Source organism: Echinococcus granulosus (assembly GCF_000524195.1).
Source record: "Echinococcus granulosus chromosome Unknown EG_S00206, whole genome shotgun sequence".
Taxonomy (NCBI): Eukaryota; Metazoa; Platyhelminthes; class Cestoda; order Cyclophyllidea; family Taeniidae; genus Echinococcus; species Echinococcus granulosus.
The window spans coordinates 64880-84469 of record NW_020170586.1 but is presented as its reverse complement, the minus strand read 5'-3'; the positions used below and the strand labels follow the sequence as shown (position 1 = coordinate 84469).

Below are 19590 nucleotides of genomic sequence, written 5' to 3'. Positions count from 1 at the left end.
CTTTCACTACTTTTTCATCATGTGCAAAGTTCAAGGCAGGTGTGCTGAATCTGCGATTATGCATCTTAAAAACGGCTTTGACTTGTGGCAGCTATTTCAGCCTCGGATTAAGCATGGCGGTGGGATCAGATCTGTGTCTAACCCAGAACATTCATTTATCTCTTCAGTGAAACAGAACAGACCATCTTGATTACAAGGTTGAGTGATAAATCTAAATAATCATCGGTTCTATTAACTATAATGTATTTTTTTAAAAAGGGTTCTTTCTTTAACCGAAATAACCATGTTTCTGTTTGCCAGCAGCTTCAGAGCCCTGGATGGAGGTCGATCTTGTTTACAAAAACCCTATAAGTTTTCTGGCTCAATTTGCAGCGGAGTGCTTTCCCCATAAACTCTTCACATATCACCATTCCCTACTTATTAATTTTAAGCGTCTCACATTTTTAGTGCATCCTGATCACAAAGAACAGACAATCAACGGCTCCTGTTTTACCTGGAAACGAGCGGCTGCTACTTTGTGTTGCTCACTCCTCGATCACCTTTGTAAGGCCTTTTTTCCTACCTTTTAACACATCCCTAATGTGAAGATACACATTCACTCACTCTTCGATATGCTCTAGCTATTTCTCCCACTCATCTCTAGCGCCATAAACAAGGAGGCAAGCATATTTTAACTAAACGATAAGGAAACCCACTGACTTTATTTCCCCTCCCGAGAGGAGGAGGAGCTAAGCATGACATCGTCGCAAGGTTACGGCACATGGGCGAAGGGCAAATCTGTGCGTAACCAGGAGTGAGAACGCTTGTTCGACCTTTATAATATCAGATGAAGCTTACTGACCCAGACGAACATACCTCAACCTTAAGCAACGTAAGTAAAGTTAAATGTATGAAAAAGTTCCTTTTGCTTCCAATCTTTTCTAATGAAAGCAACTCAATTGGGGTGGGAACCCTGGATAATACGGCTAATAACTTATTACATCATCATTCCATTCTTTACTGATTTAAAAAAATGAAGCTTTGCATTATAGGATCAAAAAGACAAACGAATTTTCAAGGTCTAGACAGAATAGGTAAGTTATCTGCTAAGACTATATCCAGCTCTGAGTTTATAATCAACCCACATTGCGAATACAGGCAATTTTCATTCTCTGACTCTAGTAAAGCTCTTTCCTTCAGAACAACGGTTATATTTAGTGAAAATAAATATCACAGATAAGTTATAGCAGAGGATAACCCGGGTAGATCAGTACAAAGGACTGATTTAGAAGAAAAACAAATGGAGCTTATTGTTCACGTATGGCTCGACTCAAGCACTTTTTGTAGTCTTTCCAAATCCCTCGATTGAAATCGGCATTCTAAAATCGAGCAAAACCACCGTAGCACTTGGAAGTACATAGAGGATGGAGGAAAAATTAGTGTATGGTGCTTAACTTTACGCTAATCAATGGGATCCCTACTTTGATGTGAACATTGCGACCGATGGGTCCATAAATTAAATCAAGCAATCACCAACGGAGGCGGAACTTTTAAAGACACAAACTGCATAGAAAGAACTCACTTTGTGGATTCCTCGAGGTCGCCTGTTTCTGAGTAAAACCATGAACTCCTGTGGACTCATATGACCATCTCCGTCTGCATCGAACATACAGAAGAGGGTTTGTAAAGCCTGTTCCCCAATCTCGAGGTTCACACAAGCTCGAATGGCCCGCTTAAATTCAGCTTAAATAAAGGGTAGTTAAAGTTTAATTTCATACTAAGAGAAATAGGCCTATTGGCTAGCATATACATCTTCATGGCCATTTGGAAGTCATCAAGGTGATTGACGAATTTGTAAAACCTTTTGAAATCCTCAAGGGTGATCTGCAACGTATCGATTTTATCTGAAGTAACTAAACCTCCACATTTGCTGGAAGTCGACGTAACCTCGATAGGAATTCATCATATCTCGATTCGGGAAGGTCAGTGTTGTGCAGTAGCACCCGAGCAAAATTAGTGGGAGAGATGGTTGCACCATTTGGAGAGGAAAGAGTAAACTCGGCCTCGAGGATTTCATTTTGAAAATTTTCGATAAATCTACAAGAAGGAAAAGTCGAATGATATTATACTTGTAGAAATCCTCCTTCTTTAGCAATTGTTTTCCATCCTTTCCAAAAAAAACTCGCATAAGAGTAGATTGATCAGAAAGATTGCCCTGAGGGTACTTTTAAAGGCACTTCAGAAAGAACAGAGCATACTAAAGACAAGCGATCGTGAGTTAATTGCATTTGATCAGGTGCACCAGCGGAGACTCCATAAAGCTAATTCAAATGCAAATTAGCGATAATCGAACGTACCATAGAAAATTCATTAGCATCAATTGCTCCACTGTAGTCAGTATCAAGAATATCAAAAGCAACTTCATATCTAGAACTCGGCTCTAGTTAAAAAGCAGTTATTTTATCTCATTCTACTATTGAGCAATCCCAGCAAAAACAAGTAGTCCGTAAAGGAAATAAGTCCCTGATTTCCAAGCTTACGAAAAAGATTTTTTGACCCGCAGTGTCCAGCTTTCTGCAATATTGTCTTCACCTCATCAGGCGAAAGAGAGTTCAATTGACTCGCTATAAATATTGATATCATTTAAGATGAAATATACTAGGGGGTTTTTCCTGAAACAGGGATTGTAGAAAATCATTCGGCGTCATATACAAAACGCCACAATATTCACGTGAAGCAAAGAGTCGGAAGTGTTGGTCATACTTCGAAGAATTCTATCAGAGGGAAGATTCATTCTAAGAGTACACTTACACAACCCCATTGATCAGTTTGCCACAATACCGTGGAACAAAGAAGGCGCTTTGCACCGAAATAGCCCACTGTTGATACCGTTGCCGATAGCACAAAAAATACATTTTTAAAGTACATCTTCATCGTTTACCAGGAATAAACCCAGCAGCCTTTAATTATCATGTGAGCCTGCAGATGATCTAAACAAAAGGAGGTCTCAAGGACGAGTAATTTGACGCCAAGTAGGTTGCACTACCAAATCAGCAAAGGCAGTAAGTCTCACCGTCCACAAGTACCTCAAATCTATTTTGTGAAATTATGCTCAGTCGCTCAAAGATATTGCTAAACAAAAAGGGATAAATTACAAAACGTCACTAGTTCATAATCCATCTCAGTAAGAGTACGGTTGTTCAGCAGTGCTCGAGTTGATAGTCTAGGTACTTAATGCATTGACAATTAATATGCTTAACAAAGTTTGTTAGAATACTAGGTTACAGAATTAGATTTGAAATGAAATTATTTGCTCCGTCGGTACCAAATTGACTTAATGTGCAAAGACAAGTGTATTTGCAGGCTTAATGGAAACCTTTATCCATTTCTAGGAGGATATTTCTGGATTAATATTGTATTCGGCCAAATTGTTTGAAATCAAAATATTTAAGAATGCCAAGGTCTAACTAAAAGTGTTGGCAGTAAAAATGATGCAATTGTTGCAGCATTTTTTGACTGATTTCCCTATTATTGTTAATTTATTTTCTCGCCTTAAAAATACTAAATTTCTTAGTTTTGTCGATCTCCTTTCTTACTTTCTATTTGCTTTGCTAATAAAAGTACACTTTCTTTCTCTCCATTGTTAAATGAACTTTGTTTTATCCTGCACTAACTTACATTGGTTGCAGCTGATAGTATTTTAGCTGTCGTATGTAAACAGTAACACTTTTAAATTTGCTGTTCGGCGATAGTTACTCTGCGCTGTGGGTCAGTTTAACTTTGAACATGTATAATGGTCGATCCGAGGGAATGTTGTTATTTATGACTGTATGACACTTCATATATCTACCGTATTATTTTGTCTATCCTACTTCTGTTATTTTTCGGCTTGTATGAATTTCTAAATAATTTACAATTAAATAGCAATGTCTGTGGCCTTGTTTTATCTGCACTTTAAGTCATAGATAAGCACATGCAAATAAATCTAGTCTTACCTGACTATTTATTCTCTTGCTATGTCTGATGAATTTTACTTGAATATAATTCAGTCCTACCAAAGATGAATTTGGTGAATTCCATTTCCCAAAACCTTCTTTAAAGTAACCTTAAGTTGCATTTTACTGATTTAAGGCTTGTTCTTATCCATTTCTGTACAGTCCTTGTGAAAACAAATCGTGTTTTCCGTTGTGAATTTTATACAGCCTGTGCCTCGGTTCTACCTCTTCTTTTAATTATTTGGGCAAAAGTTGGCAATATTTTGGATTTTTTGCAATTTATATGGAAGGCCCACTGCGTTTTTTTAAATAAGTAGTAACTGATCAAGTGCAAACCAAATTAAATTCTACTTCACGTTAACTTGATCTTCTAATTTTGTGCGTGCATGGGAAATTTTCCTCTTATCTACTTCTATATTGTGTATTTATTGCGTATTTGATCCTGTAGTTTGTTTTGTGAGTGATTTAGTTAACTTGAATGGGCAGTTTGAATAACCAGCTGCTTGATTCATTTTTACACAATATCGGTGATAAATTACTCAGGTAATTAATCCTCACTGATAATCCACAGTTTCTAGTGTTTACTCGATTTAAGTTTCATACTCATTTAATTCCTGCAACTCATGTGCATAAATCTGGGGATCTCTTACAACTCCATTATATTCCACCTACTTTGCTTCTTGTTTGCAATTATTTTCGCTTCATAGTTTTACTTCCACTTCTAGGCAATTTCTTCTTATGCCATTTCATTCAGTTGGTAATTACCCGGACTTTTACATTTATAGGTAAAAATTTTTATTCAAGGCATCTTATAATTATTCCGATTGCACGAAACCATGCGATTATCCTGAAATGACTCTACGACTGAAAGGGAGCTACAGTGTTTCGGCAGCGGAAAACCCTACTTACCGGTTGCCCTTCAAACCAATCACGTGCAATGTCATCTTCTTGGACGACAAGTCAGAACTTTTTAAGCTCGACGTACGTTGGTTTCTTTTGTATATGTTTAGAAGGCCGATTTATTCCACGGCTGCATGCTTTTTCATCAATCCACCTCATTGAATAGGCTGGTATGACTTTGTCATGAGTGGCAAAGTCACAGCGATGAGTCAAACCCAACAGACCTCAAGTTCGCATATCTTAAGACTTTTTCCTTTTACACGCCTGCATCTTTCTGGTGGAATAACAAATGTAGCCGACACACGTATCTGTCTACTACCTTTTTGTGTGCTTCAGAAGAATGTTCGAGGCCAGGTACTCATCGATCTAGTCTTTGATTTCCTTGAACTCCTTGAACGTGACTTCTTCGGCCTGCAATACAATGACTTTAATTGCAATCCCGGTCCTATCTTGGTAGGCTTATTCAAACAGCAACGGAGCTTTAAAGGTCATATTGCATAACCCCACCTATTATTTACATTTTAGCGGTGGCTGGATCCCACGAAGACCCTGAAAAAGCAATTAAAAGGTAATTGCGCCTTTTTTCCTTCAAGATATTTTTTGAGGCATTAGTTCATATACAGGCTCACATTATGCAAATGGGCCTGAGTGTTGACTTTCATGCCATAATTGTTTTAGTAGGGGACAATTTTACTGTCCCATGCCCATCTTAGTATTTAGGTAGCGCATAGCTACGGGAAAAGTACACATTCCTGTTATATTAAGCAATAAAACTGCCGGCATTATTTAGAGAGAGTGGCCGTTCCATAGACAGAGAGATATTTATGTACGCAGAGTATTAAACGGGTTGCATGAGCACATGCGCCTAGCAATTACACGCAACGGGACTGTGCCAAATCACCAGCCCACACCACACACACAGACACATTTATAGTCAGAGAGAGAAGTATGCCACTGTGATTGCGCACTACGTTGTTGTAGTCGTCCACTAACACTTGAACCGTTGTGGTTACTCACCCACCTTTGCATAATCACTCATGGATGTGGTGGTGTACACAGCAGCCAGCTCTGGATACGGTGGACTGATTAGGCAGTGAACTAACCGATCGTATACGTTTATGTCTCTCACAACCCTATTGCCCCTAATTATGGGGAAATGATTTGAAATAATGTGGAAGGGTAAGGTGGCAAGGGCTACAACTACCATACATAAATAACGATCCAAATATGCATTCATTCACCTTTTAGTATGTTGGCATTGTTAAATAAAGTATCGCTAACGGAGCCCACTTAAGTTGACGAACAGAGAAGAAATACACTCGCTACCAGCGTGATATGCTCCCATTTTCAAATACGACATTTTGCTCTCAGCTCATGCGATCTGTTGCAAACAGCTAGATTGGGTTTGGAACAATAAATAGGTGTAAGATGTGCTTAGTCCTAAGGAGGATGCAGACAACCATTTTTAGCTTTTAAGCAGCGGATGAAATTGTTCAAAGAGTTTACTGGCAATTATTTTCAACCTTGAGGATTAAAATATCTAATTTGCCTCAGCGATCGCCTCTCCTCTGAAGTAGAGACCCCTTCAGTGAGTTTATTTATGAAGCTATGGACCTTGAAACAGACCGCCTGACAAGATGGGGGCTGCGGATTAAATACACATTCCTACCGAGTCTGGAGCATCCTATCTCTTAACTAAATAATTGGCTCACTAACTTGGCAACTAAATGGACTTAAACGTTTCGACTGAATTGGCTCATGGCTGCTGGTCATAAATCGTACAACATTTTGAGACACTTACCTCACCAGCATAGTTCTAAAATAGTCTCGACGAGAAGCCACTTAATGACCTTAACAAACAGCAGTGTGTCAGCCATGTGCCGTTTTATGGTTAAGCTCCAGTTCCTTATAATGCTCAAAATGCGCCTTAATAATGGTAATGCTCCGTGCGGACGTCAGTAAAATGTAATCAAATGAATTATTGTGATTAAATATGTTCATTATTGCAAACTACCATCCTTTTCACTGGGACAACAGCTAGCGAACTCTATTAAAGTCCAAAAATGTGGTGCAAACTACCCTCGTTTCTACATCGCTATTGTTTCCCAACTGTCCGTTTTACATTCTACCTGTCTTTCCATTCATCCATCCATCTCCCCATTTATCCACCTATCTGCCTACCTCTCTATCTATCCATCCATCATCAATCTATCTAGTCCTTAATGACCTTCCTCCTTCTCTCCCTCTCCCACCCTCTTTCAAAATGGGAATAGAATGGCCCAGTAAAACCTATTTTGGTAGTTAATTCTCGAGGTTAGCCGAAATAGCACGAATATATAAATCCAGTTTTTGCATCAAAAGTTGTCTCTTCCATTTTGAATTGGTCGGTTAATTTGAGTGTACCGCTGCCCCTTTGAATACAATTATTTAATGCCAGTTGGATCCTCCTTTCCGCAGGTACGGTTACGCATACGTTGTGGCTTCGGGTGAAATTCTACGTTCCTGACCCGCTTTGGCTTCAAGAAGAATTCACGAGGTATCTCAATTAGCGGAGGATATTATTGGTCCCTTCACAGACATTAGAACAGGCTCTTCTTTATTCGTAGAAAAGGTATTTTTTTGCACAAAACAAACATGAAAAGTACAACCCCAACCCAGAGGTACACATTGCTATATTCTGGACAGTAGTGAACTTTAAGGACAATCCTCTTGATTATGTTTATTGACCAATCTTTTTGACATGCGGATTGGTAGTAGTGAGGGTTATTGGTACACTACCTGCATAAAAATTGGCACCTAGATGATATATGCTAATTTCATGTGTGAGTAGAAGTGTTACAGCTACACTTGATGCTCCTAAATCATACCTTCTTCATGCTATTCTAGCGTTTTAAATGAGGTTTCTTATTTATCCATGATGATGTGATAAGGCACAGCAGTATGGAAGAGAGAGACGGCAGATGCGACACCAAGAGAGAAGCAGAAAATTCGACAAATCACATTTAAACGTGGCAGTGTGTCAGTGGTACTGCCCGTCTCCGATTCATTTCAGATCCCTGAACATCGCGTCATCTTCGGAGCGAAACATATCAGGAGGAGGGAGGAGGATTTGGGAAGCGGTTGGAGGATATTCTACAGCTAGCCTATTTCACCCACCAACCTCTTGTAGTGTCATTCGCCTGACAGAAAAATGATTGAGAGGCGTACGCTATTCGCCGACTCCGTGTTCAGGGGGCATAGTGTGAGCACTTATCGCAGGTCAAATGCGCTTCTTTGAATCCTCACCCCCTAAGCTCATAATTTTGGGCCTCGCCAAGTCAAAGAATTTGCTTTAACCTTTCCATCGTCCTCGTGAATTCAGCCATCTACAGGAGGTATCTGCCTTCACTGACGTTTAGGTCGAACTGGCCTACCACTGCCACCAATGAAATGTTCCAAATTGCTTTTGGAGACGTAGTAGTTTAGAGGGAAGTTTGTTAATAATGTATAGACGGGTTGAAGAGTTAGTAGTCATGGCCTGCGAAGACTCAAGAGTCCAGTAGATAGGAGTGTATTTAAACGCACACCATTTCACAAGACAGTGTTAGTAAGTGAAAAACCGAAAGTTATTCTCTCGATTTGTATGTAGTGCGAAAATTTGATCCTTCCTAGGTATCTGGTTTACCTTCAAGTTCGAAAGGATGTGCTCAATGGCAGTTTGGTTGCACCGACTCCCATTTTGGCTAAAATGGCTGGTCTCTGTCTTCAAAGTGAGCAAACTCGTTTTACTGTCTTATTTGCGACGCACAAAAAGTGCCCATAAAAGGGCGATTGACAAATGATTTTTCTTTGTTTTCGATTTTTTTTTCTCTACTGGAAAAAAAGGAGTCGATTGTGAATTGGCATTTAACTCACATGACTACTCGACTACTTTCACGCGATTTGCATGCAGTTGTGACCTCACCTATGCCTATTGGCGACTTCTGAAAGTGTTGTCATGTCTAGCTATATTATACCTCGGCGCCTCCCCATTCCTGTAGCTAGCTTCAAATGCCTGCAAGAAGGTCAGGTGATAATTTAATGGAGTACTTCCTTATGGATAATGAGGATAAAGTACCAGATTTTCAAGTCTAATCCCTTGACTTGACCTTTGACCCTTGTATTTCATTTACTCAAGCACCTACTTATGACGGTAGTGTAGTATAGCCTCCTTTGTAATCGGTGGAGCTAGAAATTATTTAGTAGTAGAGTGAGGAGTATTTGGGAGGTTACAAGGCATCCGACAAATCGCCAGACAGGAGGTTTCTTATTTACCTGCTTAGCGTCATGTCATCTAGAGACCGCAGAACTGTCAGCAGGTAAGACATAAATACACAGATGGTTTACCTGGCCGGTTTAATCATAAATGGGTGACTTGAGCATAATTGCCCGATTTTTCTCCTCCACCGAAGCTAACATTCAACTCCTTTTTATCGACCTTCACGAGAATCTCCACGGGTTTTAACGAGCTTCTTCCGTGTTATGATAAAATGTGGGAAATGTGGTCGCCTAATTCTTGTTTCTCGTTCAAATTTAACGATACAGGAGCAACGCATGCTGAACTTTTATGAAAGATTAATAGGGTCTTATGCAATAACCTTGACTTGTCAAAAATCCAGGTGAACTCGGCGACTATTCCACAGAGGACTGCAAACCGGGCTACGTGAGTCACATTCGTCTGGTGCCAAACCAAACGTCCGGTTTCGAAGCTGAAGCCGCTGAAGCTCATAAGTCTTTCCGGTAAGAGTGAGGAAAATAATGACTTTAAATACAAAACTTATGCTCCTTCCTATTAGGGTCTCAATAATGTGTCAGCATTCAAGTGGTGCATATCCACAACATTGCTTCAGTCGTAATGTACTGGTAGGATTATTAATTGAGTAATTACCTCAATGATTGGTTGCTCTAGTAGTAACTACTCATTTATCTTTAACTACTCATTCATTTCCATCGAGGATCCTGTTCTCGTTTAGTTTTTTAACTTTTTTCATGTAGCTCTTACGTTCCTGCCTCGGCGGAGTTAAAGTACCTCTACATGGCAAGGCGTCTTGAGCTCTACGGCATTCACCCACAAGAGGTGACAGTAAGTACTGATTTTTTTTACCCTTTGATCTGGCGGATTTTCTTGACCTTGCTACTCCATAATTGGCTGAGTTCAAAGGACGTATTGAGTCAAATTCCTTTTTTGTGCGAACTGGGAAGCTGGGAACTTGGATTCTTGATCTGAAAGACAATGAAATCCGGTGGCCGAATAAGACCAGTCAATTAAAATGGCGATACGGTATTTGGTACAGCAATCCGAGGGTTCAATTAAACTAAGCGGATGGCCTTAAGAGGCCACTTCTCAAGGGAATAGATTTCGTGACGCGCGAACCCAAAGGATTTCTTCTAATCTTTCGCGAAAATTTAAATAGGCGACCTTTGAATTTACAATTGCAGAATGTGTGCTAGTGTGGCGGTACCACATGCATTGGTGATAGCCGACACACGTGTTTTGGAGTTAGTCCAGCTGCTGGTGGATACATGTGTGCAACAACTCGTGTTGGGTGCTGAACCAAAATGGCAAAACGAAGAACTTTAGATATCTACTTGTATTCACGAAAGACTTCAAACTGTGCCACAGCAAGGCACTTGAATGAATGTCATGACTATTTTAAGGATAGCCACGCTTCCATCGGTGACACGCCCGCCTGTGGTGGTTCCTAACGTTTCCAACAGATGATCCTTTGAATATGCGACCGATAGGTGGAACTCTTCTCGTCTCCGTGTATGCTATCGTGGAGATAATGACCACGATCATTCATGAACTTCTTCAGTTTCGATAAGCAACCCCAAACTGGGCACTAGGTTTAACGACGACGAAGTGGAGCAAGCTATCTCATGTTGGTCAACCCGTGTGGACACGCCTTTCTATGCCAAAAAAAGTGTGATAAGTGTGCTATCAATTCTGTTCTTTTTAGTTTTTCTAAATCCAAAAATCCTGGTTTGCCCTGAACACCGCTGTTCATTACGGTACTTTTTGATGGCACAACAACTTCCACATCCCACTATTTCTCAAACGAGACCAATTTTTCCCAAAGACCCACGTTCCGATGACTTTAATGTTCCAGAAATTTTGCAGTTTGAAGGTTGTGCTTGGTGCTATCATTTTACTCAGCTTACTTGCCAAAGTGTTTTGAATTATCCTTGAGTCATTGATGGTAAAGTACATGGTGACCTTAATTTGAATTATTGCATGATTTACCTAAAAAGCATTGAAAATGAAGAATCCCTTTATCTTTTGATCAAAACATGATTTTAGTCCCTTGCTCAAATTTGGGAAATTATGAAAATGCGCCAGTAGCTCAATGCCGTCTTGAAGGCCTCGAAGAGGCATGCTTTTTAATGGTTCCTTTTACAAGCGCCAGATTTTAAAAGAAGTTATGATTCATGTACAAATTTGCTTCTTTACACCTTCAGAGCACATATACTTACTACAAAAAGGAGCTAACCCACAAATTCCTACCTGTAGGATCAAATTACTAACACCTTTACTATCACTGTCTTGCATTTCAAGCCTAGGGCGAGTATCGTTTCCTGCGTTAGCTTTATTGTTGAATTTCCTGTATTAAATGAAAGATTTTTCTGCAGCAAGCCTTTTTTACTCGTTGATAGGATCGGAGCCGAACGAAGCTACGAATCGGTGTATCTGCTCAGGGACTTTGTGTGTTTCGAGATGCGCGGAGAATTTTTCTCTACGTATGGTAAATTATTTCGCCAAGCAGTCAAATCACTTTTTTATGTTTGTTTATGTATAGAGTTCACGAAGAACATAATTTTTCCCGTTAATATAAAAAGAAATGTCCGGAGATATCACAATGTTTCTTGCCTCCAGGGAGAATGTTGAAAAGATAGCCTTTTCAGGGAAAACCTTCTCAGTCAGTCTCAAGCATCGACCGGTAAGTTGTACTTCTTTATTTATTTGCTTCGTTAAATGGTGCATAGTATACATTATTGGCGCTTTTAAAGTACATATTCGGCATGTGATAAAAATGGTTTATTTTCACTACTTCTTAGCGGCCTTGACCTTCAGACAGGTATGGGATAGTACAAAGTAATTAATTCCATGCCTTCCGTGTACCAAATCACTTTTGGAATTCCCCCTAATTACTTCCAAAAGCGTTTTCTTAAAAACATTTGGGTTTTGCCAGATCCAATGGATAGCTCTTAGTCCTATTTTTTGGTCATTAGCAAACGGACAAAGCCTTCCGAAAATGAAGCAGTGCATGCTTTCAAGGTGCAGGATAGATGGTGACCAGATCGTTTGGAAAAACCAAAGGCACTTTTATTCATTCAATGTTGAAACACGAAATTAAAAGAGCCATCTCTTATCAGAATTTAGTCGCTTAATCAGTCAGCAAACAGTTTAAGATGCATGCCTCGTCTTTATAACGTATTGTTATCTGTTAAACTCATGAGTTTCAAAGCTGATGCAGATGTGAGTTAGCTGTTACATTGCTTACGTTGAACAATACTGCATATTGTTCTTGATAAGTCGATCTCGGATTACTTTATACATTACTGACACTCAGCTCTCTCTTCTTTAATGGAGTTCAGCGATCTATCATGTGAACCAAAATAACGCACAAGTTCTCCGGCTAACTTATAAACCATTGACTGCAAGATACCTGAAGCACCTTATAGACACTAGCATTTATTCTAATCCAGGGGTGAGAAAATGTTTTTCTTCAGCCATATTATCACAGACTTCCCCTTGAGGTTACAATATCGTTTTATCCTATCACTTGTGAAGTTGGTCCTATGCTGCCTTAAATCGAATTAACAATGGTCTTACCTTCTTGGTCGTCTTAGAAACGACCCAATTGGATATTTCTTGTGATCATCCTTTGGCTATTCTGAATTGTGGTTCAGTAACAACTACTATGGGTGGGGTTAGAGGTTTCCAGTCCATTCACCAGATGAGATAATACTTTGGCAAATCTCCACCGCCTCTCGAATCATTAAATGAACTTTTTGGCTATATCCATTATTTGTCCTTTTCTGTTTTGCTTTAGTAGAGGTTATCAGCCAAAAAGTAGTGGGAATGGCGAATGATTCGTCAAATGTGTTGGCATATTTTTCAGAAGAATAACGTGTATGCAAACTGCTTTCTTTAATAACCTCTTTTATCATCTCGCAACTAGGTCAGTTGAACTGAGAAAAACAAGTTAACTGTAGCATCCTCTCAGTCTAAAGGGGCCAACTGCATCGGATTTTGGCTTTTCAGCAACAGTTGCAATGGTTGAAAGAATTACTGACATTTCCATTTTTAATGTGCCCAAACGTCCGAATGGCTATACTAGTACACGATTTCCCGCTGAGACAGACTTGGGGAGTAAAACCGTGCTAATTCATGCCTATCAATGACATGAAATGGAGTATGCACCTATAACGCTCGCTCCAAGTGCTAAATCCACGTTTCTTTGCAGAAGCTGCCAATGCAAATTTAATTTTGGTGAGTAAGGTCAAAGAAACTCACGTTCCAGTATTAATTCAACTAGACGCATACATCTAGAGATTATCTCTTGTCCCCATTTAAAGAATCTGTGCTTGAAATCTTCCAGATATCATGAGTCATTGTAGGTGTGCAGCCCTCCGGGTCATCCATTAAGATGTAAATATGAGGGAAGGCTCATTACCGACCCATAGAAAGGCAAAGCGACTATTGGCATAGACGAAAGAACAAAAAAATCATAAGTATGTTAAATTTTCGAAGGAAGATGTAATTCCATAAGTAAATATGAGGTCATGGAAGCCAGTTCCATTGATATTGTCTAACTGTTACCATCTTTTCCCATCAGCGGCCCGCCAGCCTGTCAAAATTGGACGCTACGCTTGAAACCTCCCAAGGTGCTGCGAATGGCAAGCAAAATTTCACTTTTACCTACTTCTTCGACTCTGCTAAACGCGCCAAAGTCTTCTGGCAGTCTGCAGTGACCTGCCATGCCTTCTTTCGTGTCAGAGAGCCTGTCTCTAGTGGACACGCTTTCCCCACTCTTAATGGCGGCTTTCAAGGCGCACCTATCTCGACAACTACCCATCTCTCCCCCTCCGCCTCATCTCCCAGCGGCTTTTCACGCTTCTTTCGCTTGCGTGGAACTACATCTCATCGTAGTTTCAGCACGGGAACAGCCGGTGTCGGTCTGGAGCGCACCATGTCAACGCTGCTGGAACTGCGTCGGCGCTCCAAGAGTATTGAACAAGGATTTTTCAGGTGTATATCACCTCGCTACTAGTGATAATTACGTAGACCTAATTATTCAACTGGCCGCCCTGGAGATCTTGTGTGTCATGGGTTTTATTGCTTAAATTTTTTAGGCTTTTGCGGTAAGTTACACACCCACCTCGGTTGGACACTTTTTCCGTGCATTGCTTTGAGGTTTGGCTTAGTAAAATGATCGGTCATGCTTTGGCTTCATTTTATCTCGATTCGAGCCAGACTGATTGGTGGCATGGTGAATGAACCACCCGGAGAACGATTACCACTTTCCTCTTTCCTTTTAAGCAGAGGTGTAAGCCGCCGTTTTAGTCGTCGTCGTAGCATTGCGGCGCCGGGGAGAACGCAATCAGTGGGTCGGCTGAATGCCTACGAGTCGGGAGATAGTCTCGGCGTGCAAAGTGTGCCTTCATTGTTGGATGAGGCCTCTCCGTTGCCGAAGAACTCATCGACGGATTTGCACATGACTTCCACACCTGACCATGATATAAACGGACCTCAGTGTCTACCTTCAACTGAGACGAAACCGGTCGTTGTTGGCAAGAATGATCGCGCATTTCCTCGGAAGTTCAGATCCTCTGTACCACCGCTTTCCAGGGTAGAGAAGGCCTACTAGTCTACTCGAAGTTCTGAGGAAGTTTTGTGAATCAAGTTTGTCATTTCCTTTTAGGTAAAGGACTACGAATTACTTCCATCACATAACTGGGATTTGGAAGGAGAAATCAAATCGAGTGCTACAGACAATCAAAATACTCCTCCTCAAGTATGTTGCCTTTTAATATGTGCCCATTATCATTCATTTATCCGTTTATTCGATTTTTAGCGGAGATTTTTATAGGAGATAGTTTGTTTAAATGGGTATTCACCTAATCCCTAGCGACAGTACGCCTTCAGCTTGTTGCCGTGACATTAAATCGGCCTAATGGAAATTTAAAAATGAAGGGCATTTGTTACTAGTGGTTGCTACTTCTTACACCCATACACAATCGTCTCAGCATAAGACACACTCACGCGCGGCTACCAGCCTATAAGAGACAGCGACTCCACAATCTCATAACACCACCGACTTGAGTAAAAAAAACCTCCGCCTGCATGCACACACACAATCGCAGGCGCAGCCTACCAGTATGTCTCCTCCGAAGAGGTTCAAAAATCCCGAGAAAAGATCACATCGTTTTTCTAAACGGATTGTTTGCAGGGTGCGTTTTGAGTTGCTTACAGTGCCTTCTTACAACCCATCGAATAGCTCAAATCCCATTGGTGAATTTTGGTAAGGCAACTTCTAATAAGCGGGAAGCATCATCGTTATATAGGAATCTCTTTTTATCACACTTTTTCACTTAATTTGAAGCATTCAGCAATTTTACACCTGTCTACATTTGTTTTTTCTTTTTTTACAAAGAATGCTTAATTGAAGTGGACATTTGTAGATGTCGTTGCACAGCCTAGTGGCGATTCTCACCGGCCTTAAATCTACTTGTTCACAGCACCTACCACATGTACTGTTAGCTCAGAAAACGAAGATTTATTGAAGCCACACTTTGTACTTCTTGCTATGATAATCGTACACCATAGCCACTTTTATTCTCCCTTCCGGGATGTGGCAGACCTCTTCAAGTCTTTTGGGAGCGCATTTGATACTGAATCGCAGCAAAATGAAGTAATTTCTCAATCTGTGTACATGTTTTCAAACTAAGCACACTTTTTCTTCTTGAATCCCCCAAAGTCTATTCTCTTGGTCTCGTATACACCCGCTAAATACATCCTACGTGTTCCCCTATTCAAGTGCCAGTTCTTGGTCCTACTTGTGCAGCTGTTTAAGGCCTCTTGATAATTCACTTATTTATACAGAGTTGCCATGTAAAATGTCGTCCATAAGTTGTAAATTTGACTTTTATAATTGTTTGAAAGCATCACGATCCTCATCCTGTACCAGTTCCATTGCCATTGGAGGTATCCACAAATTGATTCATGACGATCCGTATTAGAGTCCTAAAAATGCACTCCTTCTAAAGTACAAACACTCCTTTTTTATCACGTTTATCCCCTATTTCAAGAAGTACTGTATTGAAGGAAAACTGAAACTATTTCAGACTTATCTATTATGATCATAAAATTTAGTAATTACTGCTGTTTCATTGAGTGTAAAGACGCAAAATACCTTCAAATTTTACTCATTAACTGGCTATTAAATTAGAAAAGTGTATTAGAGTCGGTTTTTGCTTGAGATCCTACTTCATTCTTCCGCATATGATCATCCATAACCTCGCCGAGTCTATCTTATGTAAAGCATCGAGGTGCAGGTGTCGATATGGAACTCTCAAGTCAAGCCGCAGAACAGGCTCACTTTAGCATTGAGTACAAAGTGAGGTTTTGATGAATCCTTGGTTTTATAAGCGTTTAGGCGTTGGACCTCTAGTCATCTTCCAATCAGTCTCCTACTACATTAATTTACTAATACTTGAGACGCGGTTTTGGCTCCTAATCCGCTTGAACCATCCAATAGGTAAGGATCAATCGGAGTGAGATTTTGCCAAGTGTAATGATGTGATCCGCAAAATTCTGACCTCTCCTGTCAATGTGCTCCTTCAACTCAGCGTGCCATGCAACTCTCCTGAGCTGGCAAGAAGCGAAAAGCTGTTTTGGTGGTCAAAGTGTGCGTGTAAATATGTGTGCCAAGCTTTCGAAATTCCACATGCTTGTGAACGATTGTGTTCTCCGTTCCCATGAAACATTTTAGCTACACGATGGGTTATGCATACATTACTTAGGATTAGGTGCTCCAGGCACCAGCTGAATGCTTGCAGGTAAGACTGTGCTGGGTTGTAGTCTGGTAACGGAACTACTACATCCGGGATGGTCACTTCGAAATGGCGGTATCTTTTAATTTTCTTATCCCTGATTGGCCGAGCCGTCCATCATGTCAATTACTGCCCTGTGTTTGGAGGTTTCACACCTCCGATATTGTTGTCAAGACACTTGTTTTGTCATCTACAACACGTGACATGTACGTGCTCACCAGCGCAGTTGTTTAGCCCCTTAGTAAGCGTTGTCAGAACTGACCCAGCAATTGGCATTGGTAATAGAACACACCTGCAAGTTACCACTACGGTTGAACGCCTTTTTGGATAGCTGTGAGGGTAAACCATTTGGGCGTGCCAACACTCTCCCTTCCTTTTTTGCTTCAATGTTAGACATCACCGATGCCTAAAAAAGAGAAAGGAAAGGCCGATGATTCCCCGTCAATCAACGAATCATCTCCAGAGAAGAATCTCCAAAAGAAGCGAGACACGGGATCCAAAGGTGCCACAACCACTCGCGAAGATGTCGTACTTCAGCGTCCAACTGCCTTTTTTCCCAATCGTCCTGGTGACCATCTTTCTGAAGAGGTTAGACAGAACTCACGGGCGGGGATGAGTCTAGCGCCTAAAATTAATGAGGAAAAGTCGCCCTCAGGTAGGCAGTTCTTGAGTTTACAAACTATATAGTCATTTAAGAATGCGAACTTATCGCAGAGGGTCACCCATTGAGTTGGCTCTTAACAGCTTGGTTATTAGATAAGGGTCAAGCTTGACCCTGTGTGATGTATTCTGAAACCAAGGTAGCCGCTTTCGGAGACTCTACTTCTCCCAATACACCACTATGAAGTGATGCATATAAAATGGAGCAACAAAATTCCTTTCTATTATCCGATTGTGAATAAAATCATAATCAAAAAGCACAATAAATCTTCAGTGGCACTGCTATTCCCTATTTAAAAAGAATCCCAGTAGTGAATTCGACTGCAACGAATAACTTTGCTAAAATCATGTCGTGTAAGATATGCTTTAAAATCACTGAAGTCGGCAGCAGACAGTTAGCGTTAACAGCTTCCACGCTTCTAAAATGTGGTGGAAAGACATTTAGAGGTCAATAGTAAATGCCATTCATGTAGTGACAGATGCCTCGTGAAATTTCTTGACTGTGACAAGACGCATAAGTCGCGTACTGAGTCTTCTCTGAGGTGACAATAAGTCGCACCTCCATGGAGGAAGATGTGTTGCTAGCTTGGGAGACTGCAATAGTTAATCTTCAAGGGGAACTCACGAACTGCGGGCTCCATCCTCTTATGAAAATGGATTTTTGCCTTTTCAGCTACTATTATGTGCTGAATGGGCGTCCAACCATGCGTTCCTGTCAGAGTTGTGTCAATGAGACTGGACAAATTTTCTACATGAGCACATGGATAAAAAAGATGGGGCGTGCGTTCTATGTTAGTTCATGATAACTGGTGGTACGCATTGGTTGAGCTTTGAACAACATAGTAAGGAGACGTAGGATGCTCTTGGTGTGAGGAGAAAATCCTCATTTTTTCTGGGTGGTTGCCGTGGCCGAGTTGCCTTTAAGGGGGATCCCGGTAGTGGGCGTGTTAGAACGGATTTTTCACCCACTTTTGAGGAAATCTTTTAAAACGCCATCGTTTTCAAATGCAAATAACTCTTAGCTTGATCGAACAGTTTCTAAAATTTACTCACTAAGGATTTATTAAGATAAATAATACATTTTTAAATGTATAGTTGTTTGACCCAATTTTGCGGAATAAATATGGCCTAATTTAGAATCATAAGATTTGTTTCCGTAAACGGACTTTTTTTTTTGCTAATATTTTTCGTAAATTTTCCTCTTTTCCTCACATAAATTCGGTTTTCATTCATAGAAATTTCTTGCATGCCACTTACCACCATTTGATTCAGGTTGAAGCTGCAATCTTAAATAAACACTTCCAAATCATACTTGCATTTTTTTAATTTTAACTTCGCTCTATAGAACACATTTATTCTCTCCTTTTAAATTTAAATAAGGAAATTCACATGCTTACTCCAAATGTGTCAAAGGAATGCCTTCTACATAGCAACTATTGCTACTGTCATTATAAAAGTAGTACGTTTTGTTAGTTGTGAATTTTGTTCTCTTTAATGCATATTTAACGTACCAAATTCTTTCCAAAGTCGTAATAAACCATGCCAGTGTGGTAGAAGGTTCACTACCCACGCACAGATGATCTAGGAGGCCGTCAGTGTGACTTGACAGCTTTGGTGGCGACCAGCTAAATGATATGTGGAGATTTAATAGTCTATGCAGTCACTCTGCAGCCTCCTTCTCCTTCTAGGAGTCGTCTCCCACGCCCCCGCCTATTACACTTCTGGTTCAGCCATCATGGGGTTGGCAAAACCTCAAAAATACTCATGAATCGGAAACGATAGCTAATAAACTGTCGCGGGGGCGGAAGGACATTTAATCCCAAAGTCGTTGATGCAACTCTTCAATCTTTGTCACTTTGCTCTCTTCTCATTCCTTTCCCATCACCTATCACAATTCCATTCAGGTGCCAGAAACGTGTATGCGGTGTCATTCATTTACGCATTTCTCATATCTTCATAACAAGGGTCGTAGTCACCTCCA

General features: G+C 40.5%; 2 protein-coding genes across 2 annotated transcripts; one reads left to right on the top strand and one right to left on the bottom strand. All coding sequences in view use genetic code 11, as the record gives it.

Moving 5' to 3' along the window:
- Positions 1-1286: 1286 nt before the first annotated feature.
- EGR_10298 (EF-hand domain-containing family member) lies at positions 1287-2913 on the bottom strand (the record flags this gene model as incomplete). Its single annotated transcript, XM_024499547.1, has 10 exons — positions 1287-1358; positions 1562-1722; positions 1758-1863; positions 1899-2076; positions 2109-2194; positions 2238-2300; positions 2337-2419; positions 2454-2603; positions 2639-2753; positions 2791-2913. The coding sequence occupies 10 exons, from the start codon at positions 2911-2913 to the stop codon at positions 1287-1289; spliced, it is 1137 nt and encodes a 378-aa protein (XP_024346051.1).
- Positions 2914-3765: 852 nt separating this feature from the next.
- On the top strand, positions 3766-19377 carry EGR_10297 (Tyrosine-protein phosphatase non-receptor; the record flags this gene model as incomplete). Its single annotated transcript, XM_024499546.1, has 16 exons — positions 3766-3807; positions 4779-4955; positions 5211-5327; positions 5400-5442; positions 7332-7410; positions 8526-8623; positions 9512-9632; positions 9888-9975; positions 11547-11635; positions 11767-11830; positions 13733-14145; positions 14440-14746; positions 14819-14911; positions 16439-16513; positions 17343-17604; positions 19298-19377. The coding sequence occupies 16 exons, from the start codon at positions 3766-3768 to the stop codon at positions 19375-19377; spliced, it is 2148 nt and encodes a 715-aa protein (XP_024346050.1).
- Between the last annotated feature and the right edge of the window lie 213 nt (positions 19378-19590).